The 13,488-nt window shown below is 48.0% G+C and overlaps 2 protein-coding genes across 2 annotated transcripts in view; one reads left to right on the plus strand and one right to left on the minus strand.

Moving 5' to 3' along the window:
- The window catches only part of ANXA5 (annexin A5), a 445,678-nt gene that overhangs the window by 283,516 nt on the left and 148,674 nt on the right, over positions 1–13,488 (plus strand). The gene's annotated exons all lie outside the window — the stretch shown is intronic.
- EXOSC9 (exosome component 9) overlaps positions 9,857–13,488 on the minus strand; it is a 61,199-nt gene continuing 57,567 nt past the window's right edge. Inside the window, exon 12 of the mRNA XM_075336304.1 lies at positions 9,857–11,881. Coding sequence (XP_075192419.1) covers positions 11,803–11,881 — 79 coding nt within the window. The 3' untranslated portion in view covers positions 9,857–11,802. The remainder of the gene's footprint in view (positions 11,882–13,488) is intronic.

Genomic DNA, 13,488 nt, shown 5'->3' on the forward strand with positions numbered 1-13,488 from the left:
TGTCAACTCCCCCCTGCTCCAAGGCCGCCGCCTTCTCTCAGGCCATGGCATCCTTGCAGGCCAACTGAGTAATTGTACCGGTTCCCGCCCGGGAACGGTTCAGAGGTTTCTACTCAAATCTCTTCCTAGTCCCCAAAGGACGGTACCTTCCGGCCCATCCTGGATCTCAAGCTTCTCAACAAGCATGTTCAGGTGCGGCATTTTCGCATGGAGTCTCTGCCGTCAGTCATTGCCTCAATGACCCAAGGAGATTTCCTGGCATCAATCGACATCAGAGATGCCTATCTGCATGTGCCAATTGCAGTTTCACACCAGCGTTGGCTACGTTTTGCAATCGGAGAAGATCATTTCCAATTCGTGGCTCTCCACTTCGGGTTAGCCACGGCCCCTCGAGTATTCACCAAGGTCATGGCAGCAGTGGTTGCGGTTCTGCAACTCCAGGGGTTGGCACTGATTCCTTACCTGGACGACCTTCTAGTCAAGGCTTCATCCAGCGCAGACTGTCAGCGGAGTGTCTCGCTCACTCTCGCCACTCTAACCCAATTCGGGTGGCTTGTCAATCTGCCCAAATCCACTCTGACCCAGAGGCTCGCGTACCTAGGGATGCAATTCGAGACTCTGCTGGGCACTTGTGAAGCTGCCCTTAGTCAAACAGCAGTCCCTCCATCTGGCGGTGCGCTCTCTGCTGAGGCCCCGCTGTCATTCCATCAGGCACCTAATGCAGGTGCTGGGTCAGATGGTGGCGTCAATGGAGGCTGTTCCCTTTGCCCAGTTCCATCTGCGTCCTCTGCAGCTGGACATTCTCTGCTGTTGGGACAAGCGGACTTCCTCCTTGCACAGGCTAGTGGCTCTGTCGCCACAGACCAGGGGCTCCCTTCAGTGGTTGCTTCGGCCCCTCTCTCTGTCTCAGGGACGCTCCTTCCTGGCCCCGTCCTGGGTGATCCTCACCACGGATGCCAGTCTATCCGGCTGGGGAGCTGTATGTCTCCACCACCGAGCACAGGGCACTTGGACTCCGTCCGAGTCAGCCCTCTCGATCAATGTGCTGGAAACCAGAGCTGTGCTTCTGGCTCTCCTAGCCTTTCACCACCTTTTGGCGGGCAAGCACATCAGAGTCCAGTCAGACAACGCGACAGCGGTTGCCTACATCAATCACCAAGGCGGGACACGCAGCCGCCTGGCAATGTTGGAGGTTCAACGCATCCTTCAATGGACGGAGGACTCCAAGTCCACCATATCCGCAGTCCACATCCCAGGCGTGGAAAACTGGGAAGCAGATTATCTCAGCCGTCAAACCGTGGACAGTGGCGAGTGGTCCCTGCATCCGGCAGTGTTTCAGTCAATCTGCCGCAAGTGGGGCACTCCGGAAGTGGATCTAATGGCATCCCCGGCACAACAACAAGGTTCCGGTTTACGTGGCTCGCTCCCACGATCCTCAGGCCCTTGCAGCGGACGCTCTGGTTCAAGATTGGTCCCAGTTTCGTCTGTCCTACGTGTTTCCCCCTCTAGCTCTCTTGTCCAGAGTTCTGCGCAAGATCAAAATGGAGGGCCGTCGGGTCATCCTCATTGCACCGGACTGGCCCAGGCGAGCTTGGTACCCAGACCTGCTCCATCTGTCCGTAGAGGTGCCGTGGCATCTTCCGGACCGTCCAGACCTTCTCTCACAAGGTCCGTTTTTCCGCCAGAATTCTGCGGCTCTCAGATTGACGGCGTGGCTCTTGAGTCCTGGATCTTGACGTTTTCTGGTATTCCTCCTGAAGTCATCTCCACTATGACTCGGGCTCGGAAGTCTTCCTCGGCCAAAATCTATCACAGGACCTGGAGAATTTTCCTGTCCTGGTGTCGCTCTTCCGGCCATGCTCCTTTGGCCTTTTTCCTTGCCGACCCTTCTGTCCTTTCTACAGTCCGGTCTGCAGCTAGGACTATCCCTCAATTCCCTCAAGGGACAAGTCTCGGCTCTGTCAGTGCTGTTCCAGCGGCGTATCGCCCGGCTGGCTCAGGTGCGCACCTTCATGCAGGGCGTGTCTCACATCATTCCGCCTTACCGGCGGTTCTTGGATCCTTGGGACCTCAATCTGGTCCTCACGGCCTTGCAGAAACCCCCCTTTGAGCCTCTTAGGGAGGTTTCTTTGTCTCGTCTTTCACAGAAAGTGGTCTTTCTGGTGTCCATAACTTCCCTCAGGAGAGTCTCTGATTTGGCTGCGCTCTCTTCGGAGTCACCTTTTTTGTTTTTTCATCAAGACAAGGTGGTTCTCCGTCCGACTCCGGACTTTCTCCCTAAGGTGGTTTCTCCTTTCCACCTTAACCAGGACATTACCCTACCTTCCTTTTGTCCGGCTCCTGTTCATCGCTTTGAGAAAGCGTTACATACTCTGGATCTGGTGCGGGCGCTCCGGATCTATGTGTCTCGCACCGCTGTTCTTAGGCGGTGCACCTCTTTTTGTGCTAACCACAGGTCGGCGTAAGGGCCTCTCTGCTTCTAAGCCGACCTTAGCTCGTTGGATTAGGTCGGCCATATCCGATGCCTACCAGTGTACTCAGGTGCCTCCCCCGCCGGGGATCAAGGCGCACTCGACCAGAGCTGTCGGTGCCTCTTGGGCTTTCAGGCACCAGGCTACGGCTCAGCAGGTCTGTCAGGCTGCCACTTGGACTAGCCTGCATACCTTTTCAAAGCACTACCAAGTGCATGCTCATGCTTCGGCAGATGCGAGCTTGGGCAGACGCATCCTTCAGGCGGCTGTCGCTCATTTGTGAAGTTAGGCTCCGCCTACTTCTCAGATTTCTGTTTATTCCCACCCATGGACTGCTTTGAGACATCCCAATATCTGGGTCTCCCATAGGAACGATAAAGAAAGAGAATTTTGTTTACTTACCGTAAATTATTTTTCTTATAGTTCCGTATTGGGAGACCCAGCACCCTCCCTGTTGCCTGTTGGCAGTTTCTTGTTCCGCGTGTTATCACCGGCTGTTGTTGTAGACAGAGGCTCCGGTTGTTCCGGTTCTTGCTCTCTCTTTACTTGTGGGTGGCTATTCTCCTTCAGCTTTTGCACTAAACTGGCTAGATCTGGTTATCCAGGGGGTGTATATGCTGAGAGGGAGGAGCTACACTTTTTAGTGTAGTACTTTGTGTGTCCTCCGGAGGCAGAAGCTATACACCCAATGTCTGGGTCTCCCAATACGGAACTATAAGAAAGAATTTACGGTAAGTAAACAAAATTCTTTTTCCAGGTTTGTGTTGGTCTGGATTGCAGTCAACTTTGTGATAAGATTGGTAGACCATATACATCACATGCCAGACATGGATGTATATAAGTCACAAGACAAATGACTGCATGTGAATCAGTTGCTGGGACTGATATATACATCACAGACACTGGTCATGTATATGCCTCCAGCCCCTCCTTTGATGTATATACCAAAGCATTGCCTGTGATATGTATGGCCCCAGCATCTCCAATGTGATGTGTATATATCACAGGAGATGTTGGAGCAAATACATGACAGGAAGGTCTGGGGCACAGACATAACTAGGTCACTGGGAGGCAAACATTGCTGTAGGGGCACAGACATCACTAGGAGACTGGGGGGCACAAACAGCACTTGCAGAGCAAAGGCATCACTAGGGGGTACACAGCATTGGAGAGAGAATGCTGCACTGGAGAAGGGGCGGAGAGCTGGCGGCACAGTTCAGGAAGCGGTGAAGCTGCTGTGGGACAGAAGTGCAGAGGGGTAAACCTGCCTACAAAGTCAGTCCTGAGCAATTGGCACCTGCCAGAGAGCTCATTGGTGCGTGCAAGCAGCGCATGTGGAGATTTAAGGAGTCTGCAGCCTGTAAGACTGCGGCTGGAGCACTGCCACCCCCAGTAAAGGACATGGTGGGCTGGAGATTCCCCACCCCTGGCCTAAGGTAAACGTGTGATACCACACCTATTTGCACACGCAGGTGTTCAAAATGGAAAGGTGCCTCCATGGAGATCCAGGATGCAACTAAATGTGCACAGTGAGCATAGGCTGTCAGTATCCAGACATGGCCCACAGTAATAACAGAACACAGTGATTGTAGCATTCACTATAGAAAATGTAAATGGATAAGAAGCCATAGGTTGCTTGAAGTAGCCCCATACAGTAGAAGCAAAATACTTAGCCTGCTTTCCCCCCTTGTTCTAAGTAAATCAAAAAATCCCAGAGATGGATGATAGTACCATAGAATGATTAGTCAAAATACTATTCTATGCAAAAATCAATTACAATCATTAAAAGGAGAAAATTGTCATTAAACTAAGTGCACAAGAATAAACTCAAGGATTCATTTAAACCATATGGGGAGAGAAAAATCCTAGTTTAAATGAGCCTGGTCTAGTTTTTTTTTTTTTTCTTATACATACCTGAAGACTACAGGCATAAAAAGTAAATGCTTCTGTGATAAGCATTTAAAGCTATCATTTACATCTGTTTAATCTTACAATGTTTCATATTTGGTTACTTGCAGCTGATTTTTTCCCCCATAGATTTACATATCCCTTTAACTATATCTGTAGATTGAACAGACAATTTGACTTAAATTACTTGTACAGCTTTTTTTTTTTTGTGTTCATTCTCAATCACTGAGTTTATTACGGGTGAAGCATTTTGGTTAATAATCAGACTGTGTTAAGCCATAAGTAAGAACCGGAGTGACGTGTGATTTTTTTTTTTTTTACCCAATGTAATCATCTTTGAAGAGAATTAGAATGCAACCCTACCATTACAATGTCTGCTACTAACCTGCTTGATTGATGGTACACTTTGTACTCACTGAATCAATAGATGTAAATACAGTAGGTCTCAGAAGTGGATTTCCTTTTCCTATTCTGAAATGACTAGTATATAACACATTTTACTTGTTTCACTGTTCCACAATGACTCTCCACCAGAAAGAAAATTCTATCACAGTTAGGCTATGTGCGTACGTGTGCTTAAAGGGGTTATCCGGCTTAATTTGCTTTTTTTTTTTATTATTTCCCTATTGGGCTACATTGGGGCAGGTAAGTAGATAGTGACCACTTACCTGCCCTGCTGTCAGCCCCTCTCCCCCGGCTCAGAGCGGTCATGTGACCGCTCCTGCCGCGATTTTGCTGCTTCCGGTCATTTTATGTCTACATGGGCAGGGCCATGTTGACATGCAAATGTGGAAACAGCATGTCGCCTCCCTGCTGGGCTGTACAGTGCGATGAGCCCCGCCCCCCTTCCCTGCACCCTCCCACACATTCCCCCGCACCTCCCCCTGCACTGCTGTGACCTGTGTCCGTGACCTGGCGGCAGCTGCCATGGTGTCAGCTCCAGCACCGGGCCCCCTGCTCAGGATCACACATTCAAATATACCGGCATCACAGATCACCGATGCCGGTACATTTGAAAGTGCTGATGAGAAGCAGCGCTGCTTCTCATCTTGCACGCTGTCTGAGCTCTCTTCAGCACAGCGGTGAAGTCACCACTGTGCTGATATGTCTTGAGCACAGACAGCGCGCGAACGTGCAGGAGCGGCGGGGACAGATGACGGGTGAGTATGTACTCCCTATGGGGTGGTGTGTGTGTGTGTGTGTGTGTATGCGGTGCACAGCCCGATTGTGTGTGTGTGTGTGTGTGTGTGTGTGTGTGTGTGTGTGTGTGCGGTGCAGAGCCTGATGTGGTGTGGGGTGCAGAGCCCGATGTGGGGCTGTTATTTGCAATGCTGTAGAGTAGTGCCCTGCCGTGTAGTGCGCTGCCTGTAGTGTCCTGTAGTGATCTGCCGTGTAGTGCGCTGCCCTGCAGTGTCCTGTCCTGTAATGTGCTGCCCTGCCCTGTAGTGTCCTGTCCTGTAATGTGCTGCCCTGCCCTGTAGTGTCCTGTCCTGTACTGTGCTGCCCTGTAGTGTCCTGTCCTGTAATGTGCTGCCCTGCCCTGTAGTGTCCTGTCCTGTAATGTGCTGCCCTGCCCTGTAGTGTCCTGTCCTGTAATGTGCTGCCCTGTAGTGTCCTGTCCTGCCGTGTAGTGATGAGAGGTCAGTGCTGGGGCAGAATATACTGACAGGGAATGTGTGTGCAGGGGGGCGGGCAGAGGGTGCGGCTGGACACTGGGGTGGGGCTGGACAGTGAGGCCGGGCGGTGCCAGCTGTGACTGGGAGGTTTTGCACAGGAAGTGGTCATGTTTGCTGGAGCTGAATGTAAACAAGAAGCTGCACAGAAAAAAAGGTATAATTCAAGAGGAACAAAAGTTAGAAAACAAAAAATAACAATGTAGGGGTGATTAATATGACAATACAGCACAGATTAGCTTAAACTCAAACATTTTTGTTATGTCTGATAACTCCTTTAATTCATGCAGTTACGCTGCGCTTTGTAGCGCAGCGTAACTGCATGCGTCCTGCGTCCCCTGCAATCTATGGAGATTATGCAGGGGCTGTGCGCACGTGGCATATTAGAACGCAGCGATTCGGCTGCTGCCCAAATCGCTGCGTTCTAAGAAGTGACATGTCACTTCTTCCGTGCGCTTTGCCGGCAGCCCCTGCTCTGTCTATGGCAGGAGCTGCATGCAGAGCGCACGTTCTCGCCGGCACCATGCGCATGAGAACGGAGCTTTTCAGCTGCACTCTGAAGCGCACCTTTTAGGTGCCGTGCAGAGCGCACACGTGCGCACATAGCCTTACTACTGATGAGCAGACTGCATCCACAATCTTTGACAGGAGCTGAGTTTATTTTTTTTTTTTTTTTTAACTTTAGTAACTTGTAATAGAAATGTACCAAACACATGAGCCATTTATGAAGGAGATGGAACTGCAGCATGAGTCAGAAATTTAGAGTCTAAGGCTATGTGTCCACGGTAGAATGTTGCTGCGGATTTTTCTGCATGAAAATCCGCGACTTTCGCGGCAAATCCGCACCTTTTTTTTTGTCGCGGAATTGCCACAGATTTTGATGCGGATTTTTTTTTTTTTCCCCCATTCTATAGCCAAAATCCGGATCAAAATCCACAACAATAATTGACATGCTGCAAATTTTTCCGGATCAAAATCCGCAGCATGGACACAGCATTTCCAAAATGCCATTGAAATGGCTTGGAAGTGCCGCTGCTGCAGATTTTCGGAAAATCCGCGGCTTTTCCGCGAGAAATCCGCGCATTTTCCGCAGCGTGGACACATGGCCTTACTGGTCACGGTTATTGAAATTGACAAATCATTCTCCCTGACTGAAGTTATGGTCTCTTAGCTTAAAGGGAACCTGTCAGGTGCAATATGTACCCAGGACCATGAGCAGTTCTGGTGCATATTTTAATCCCTGCCTAACCGTCCCTGTATACTCTAGCATAGAAATATTTTTTTCTAAAGATCGTTTTAAGATCCTTCGTTATACGCTAATGAGGCCAGCAACTAGTCACAAGGGTGTTGGTTCCCTTAGCTAGTCGGCCACCCTTTAGCATGTAAGTACATCCCAGTAGGTGTGCTTACCTGCTAATGATGCGCAGAATCAGAGGACGGTCCCTCTAATCTGTCACAGTCTGACACTGGTTTTCAGCTCAGTGCACATGCTCAGTCACTGCACTTCCGGACATGTGCACTACAAAGCCAGGTGTACGTGTCCTGGCTTCAAACTGGTGTAGTGCACATGAGTCCAGAAGTGCCAGGGATTTCTGATCATAAGCACTGATCCTATGCCCAGCGTTCTTAGGTGGTGCAAAGAACACAGGTACGCAGGTCAGCCCTATAGGCATGCTAAGGCTATGTGCGCACAGTGCGTTTTTCGCGGCGTTTTTGCGTGTTTTTCGGGTGCGTTTTTGGCCTCAACTGCAGGACTTTGCTTCCCCAGCAAAGTCTGAGTTTTCATTTTTGCCGTCCGCACACATCTGTTTTTTTTACCTGCATTTTTGAGTTAAAAAAAAAAAATGGACAGGTCAGTTCTTTCCTGCGTTTTTCTGCGTTTTCCTCCCATGCAATGCATTTGAAAAACGCAGCAAAACGCAGAGATCAAAAACGCAGCAAAACGCATGTGTTTTTTATGCGTTTTTTCGACGCAGGTGCGTTTTTAGCGGACAAACGCAGCGTCAAAAAGACGCAGTGTGCGAACCTAGCCTAAGAGGGCAGAATGAACGCAGGAACTAAAGCCCTTGCAACTAATCCCTGCTCTCATTAGCATATCAGGGATCTTGAGATCTTTAGAAAAAGTATTTATGTATGCTACAATAGCCTGGGATTGGGAATAGCAATATGCATTTAGAACTGCTTCTGGGTGCATATTGCACCTGACAGGTTCCCTTGAACATATATTGTAGATAGAACAATCCTATACAGCAGGCAGAATTTGAGTGGTTCAGGACGTTCAAGTGATCATATGCTTGAGGTGTATGGAATTAATAGCATAGAAGAAGAAGAAAAAAAAAATCTATAATTCAGTGCTTTGATCATTACTCGTTTAGAGGCTGAAGTGTATGGATATGAGTAAAAAGTCATTGGTAGTGAGATTGCTAAAAAGGTGTATATTAATTGGATTTAGAGAGAGTGTGTGACTGTAATTCAGATATACCTTCATTTGATGGTGCTTATGAAACACAAAAGGCCAATTGTAAACTATCTGGTTTCCAGGCTTGAAAATACATCACCTCCTGTTGTGGCCAAAGAAAACTATAGGCTACTGCTCCAGGCAATTTTTAATAAATATATTTATTAAACGGTGGCTCAGTGGTTAGCACTGCAGTCTTACAGCGCTGGGGTCCTGGGTTCAAATCCCACCAAGGACACCATCTGCAAGGAGTTTGTATGTTCTCCCCGTGTTTGCGGCGGTTTCCTCCCACACTCCAGAGACATACTCTCAGGGAACCTAGATTGTGAGTCCCAATGGGGACAGTGTTGCAATTGTATGTTAAGTGCTGTGGAATTAACAGCGCTATATAAATGAAATTATATATAATATAAAATGTTTTATTTATTTAGGGAAAGGAGAAAAAAAACAAAACTTTTTTTATAAGAAAAGCATAATCAAAAGGAAAAACAAAAACCAGGAAACAGAGAAGTCTATATTTAAGAAATCCTTTTGCCTTACTTTCATTTCACAGCTCTTCTGGCCATGAAAATGTAGCACCCCTGCGGTAACAGGTACCACAAGTAAAGCTACAAGCCCTGTGGAAGCTCGAGTCTCAGACAACTATGCCAGTAAACACACCAGCACCTTCAGGACACAGACCCCCCCAGAACCAGGTTAGGAGGCTCCCTAGCAACAGGTGACAGGGCTGGGTACTATTGGTAATAGGCAGCCAACCTACAGGGAGAGACCTGGACCAGGGGGAGGGGCCTGTGGCCTGACAGGAAGTTGTCAGTTGAGAGTTGACGGCTGAAGTGAAACGACCTGTGTTAGTCACAGCAAGCCACTACAGGAGGGGAGTAGCTGAGGAGTGTGTGACTAGACTCCAGGAACCGTGGGAACCGGTGGGAGTGGGAATTCAGTGCCCTGAGTACTCCGCACGCGTTGAGTGCAGATCCCCAGGACAGTTAGGGTATGTGCGCACGTTGCTTTTTACCTGCTTTTTTGCTGCTTTTTCTTCTGCGCTGTTTAATGCCAAAATGTATGTGTTCTTCTATTCAAGCAAAGTCTATGGGAATTTGGGTTTCTTGTTCACACTATGTTGTTCAAAATGCTGCCTTTTTGTGGCAGAACTTTGGTCAAAAACTCAGCTTTGCAGTGCAAAACCCAAATGGCAAAAACAATTGACATGTTGCTTCTTTGAAAAGCTGAGTTTTTGACCAAAGTTCTGCCACAAAAAGGCAGCATTTTGAACAACATAGTGTGAACAAGAAACCCAAATTCCCATAGACTTTGCTTGAATAGAAGAACGCATCCATTTTGGCATTAAACAGCGCAGAAGAAAAAGCAGCAAAAAAGCAGGTAAAAAGCAACGTGCGCACATACCCTTAGTTATTCCAGGTCGACTGTCAATTCTGCCAGGTGAGGGGGCCTCGCCATCAAGAAAACGTCCGAGGCATCAGCAGCACAGAGAGGATAGGGACCAATAACCTTTAAATAGTCCACGCTGCCAGCGGTAGGACCCAGACACACCAGGTGGACCTCCAAGTGTTTCAGGCCAGGGAGGACCACACCTGTAAAGAGTGCACAGGTGGGCAAGTGGCACAGAGAGACAGGACTCGGGCACACCTGGAATCCGGCACGACCCCAAGGCCGCGCCACCAGCTGATAGTAAAAAAAGACTGAACTGCAATTGCCCTGTCTGGACTACATTATTACTGCCGTGCCTCACACTATCCTCTACACCGACCACTGGGGCCCCAGCCCTATTAGCGGAGGGCCACATCAAAAGCGCTGCCCCCACTCAATCAGCCCCAGTAGGACTTGGCAGCGGCAGCCTCCACAATCACTGGCCACACACTGTGAGTGGCGTAGTCACACTCTCATTATAATCCCAGTTTTATTTAGATCCTTTTTCTTTTTTTTATTTATTCGGACCGACCCCAGGGCCACAGGATCAGGCACAGGCCACGACCCCCACCGAGTGCTACCAGCCTGGGACCCGGGTGCCCCATTGCATCACAAAAACATGCCAGATCACCATGTGCTACCCTCCCAAAGTCAGAACATTTATAATCCTAAATATTAAAAATTCTGAAGTATTATTGGCACACTAGGTAACTGAAAACTATGTAGTTTAAAGGGAAAGAGTCATCAGAAAATTACTTACTGTTAAAATAGTTTTTACCTTAAAGACAAAACGATGTTTAAAAAAAAAAAAAAAAAAAAACTTAAAATTTTGCATATCACAATCTGTAATACAAAGGAACAATTCCAGCAATACCTTTACCAAGAAATCAGCTTTTGAATTCAAATACAGATGGCGATGGTACACCTGAAACCTGTCACTCCAGCTCTATTCTCAGCCCTCCACTGCCTCCTGCTATATTACAGACATCTTCTTTGCCTGAGGTCACACAGGATAAAGGCTTTCAGTCAAATCAGGAGGAGGCGACTGTGTAGGAAATAGAGCTGGAGTGACAGCTTCAGATCTACAGTCTCATATGAATATCAATGCAAACACCAATTGCTAAATAAGTCCAGTAATCATCCCTTAGAACAGATCCAGGAAAAATCCAGCGGCAAAGCTTTTTTTTTTTTTTTTAATTATAACATTGGAGTTTATGGAAAAGGATCTGTTTTTTGCTTACTTGGCGAGTTTCAGTTGGAAGGAAAGAGACTGCTATTTAGCGGATCAGTTTTCTTCCATTTGAAACTCACCAAGTAAGCAATAAATTTTCCATAGACAAATAAAAAAAAAAAAAGGATCCAATTGAAATCACATTTTTTTGCTGCCGGGTCCGTTCTAATGCTTGATTACTGGACATTAGGCCTTAGCCTTAAAAAAGGTATCTCTGGACTTGTCTCTGAAAGAGCTACATGTAAATATAAATCGTTTGCAGATGAAATTCTGATGACAGATTCCCTTTAAGCAATGAGAAATCCTGTAATTTTATTCTACCACCAATAAACTGACTTTGACCCCCCCATCTTTTGTATTGAAGCATCTTATCAGCGTGTGCGCTAAGGTCATTGTGAAGGGGGGAGGGGGGGGGAATCAGGGTCTGCTGTGACATCTGAATGGTGGATCCTGCCTTATCAGCTGTGTATAGAGGTGTGTCACCGTAGCCCTGGGTGTAATAACGACTACTTGAGATACCGTGTACTTAAAAGATTAAAAAAATTCAATATTTTTGTACAAAAATAATGTTTAAATTTACATATTTAAACAATACATCATTTTCGGCTGATCTGTTCTTTTTAATGGTAAACTCTAAAGGGCAGATTTCTTCTTTTTCTTCTTACTGATAGATTTTTTGCCTTGACCTTTTTCAGAAACTGTAGCTGGCATGCTAAAAGACAAAAAGGAATAGAAAGTAATTACAATGCTATTTTTTTTTTGCAATTAAATGGGTTATCAAAGACTACATTCATTTTAATTTTATTGTGGGCATAAGATTTAACAGGCAGGTAGTTGCTAACTACCTGCCTGTTCTGTTGTACCAGTGTCCTGGTCAATGACCGATCCTGCAACTTCTGCTGATGTCACGGATACAGAATAGCGGCTTTTCTTTCGCTGTGCTGACAAGGCGCCAGCTGTCATGCAGATTGAAAGCAGTCTCCTTGCTGCCTAACTGCAGGAAGCCGGCTGTCAGATCAGCAGTCAGACAGAGCAGCCCGCAAAAAGGAAGAGCTGCCCCGAGTATGGAGCAGCCGACTCACCGGCAGGAGCGCTCATTGACCACTGAGTCACATTTGAAGTGATTTTGAGGTCTACATGACAACACACACCCAAAAGTGACACCATTCCAAAAACGACACCCCTCAGGCTACTAAAAACCACATTCAAGAAGGTTATTAACCCTTCATGTGCTTCACAGTAGCTAAAGCAATGTGGAAGAAAAAAAAAATGAATATTTTACTTTTTGCAACAAAAATGTTAATTTAGCCTCAAATATTGCATTTTCACAAGGGTAGCAAGGATTAAATGGACCCCAAAATTTGTTGGGCAATTTCTTCTGACCACGCAGATACCTCATAAGTGGCGAAAAGCCACTGTTGGGGCTCGGAAGGGAAGGAGTGTCATTTGACATTTTAAACAGAAAATTAATTTGAATGGTTAGCATCACCATGTTGCGTTAGGAGAGCCCATGATGTGCCAAAACAGTGGAGCTCCCCCACATGTGACCCCATTTTGGAAACTAGACCCCCCCAATGGCATAAATGTAGATGGGTAACAAGCAGATTCAACTCTCACGTGCGGCATACATTGAGCCATAAAAACAAAAAAACGAGCAATTACGTAGCTGATCAGCGCTTGGCGGCAAGCAGGCGGGGAATGGGGGGTGGAGAGGGAGTGGGAGACGGGATTGGGGATAGTTAGAAAAGACCAACGAACAATACTTACAGGATGGATCAGAACAGCAGCAGGATCACAGGAGAGATGGAGGCAGATTGGGGGGTGGGGGGTGGGGGGGGGAGGCAGCAGCAGATGGGGGCAGCAGCAGATGGGGGCAGCAGCAGATGGGGAGGGCAGCGGTGGATGTGGGAGGGTGGTGGCGGCTGGAGGAGCGGCGGCGGCTAGGAGAGGGCGCAGCAGATGGAGGAGCGGCGGAGGATGGGAGAGGGCGCAGCGGATGCAGGAGCGGCGGAGGAGGGGAAGGGGGGAGGGAGTTGAGATTGGGGATAGTTACCTTACAGGATGGATCTAGGCAGCAGGATCACAGAAGATGAAGGCGGCAGCAGATGAAGGAGGCAGCAGATCGGGGAGGGTGAGAGGCGAGAGCGGGCAGAAGATCGCGGGGGTGAGCAGCGGCTGATGGAGGAGGGCGGCGGATAGGGAGCAATGGCGGTGGATCGAAGGCAATGGCTTACCGATGGGGCGCAGGGATCGCTCTCCTCAGCGTCCATGGATGGAGTGAAGCCGAGGGGGGCGGTCACCTACAGGTCACCGGCCCCA

Source organism: Anomaloglossus baeobatrachus, chromosome 1, assembly GCF_048569485.1.
Source record: "Anomaloglossus baeobatrachus isolate aAnoBae1 chromosome 1, aAnoBae1.hap1, whole genome shotgun sequence".
Lineage (NCBI taxonomy): Eukaryota > Metazoa > Chordata > Amphibia > Anura > Aromobatidae > Anomaloglossus > Anomaloglossus baeobatrachus.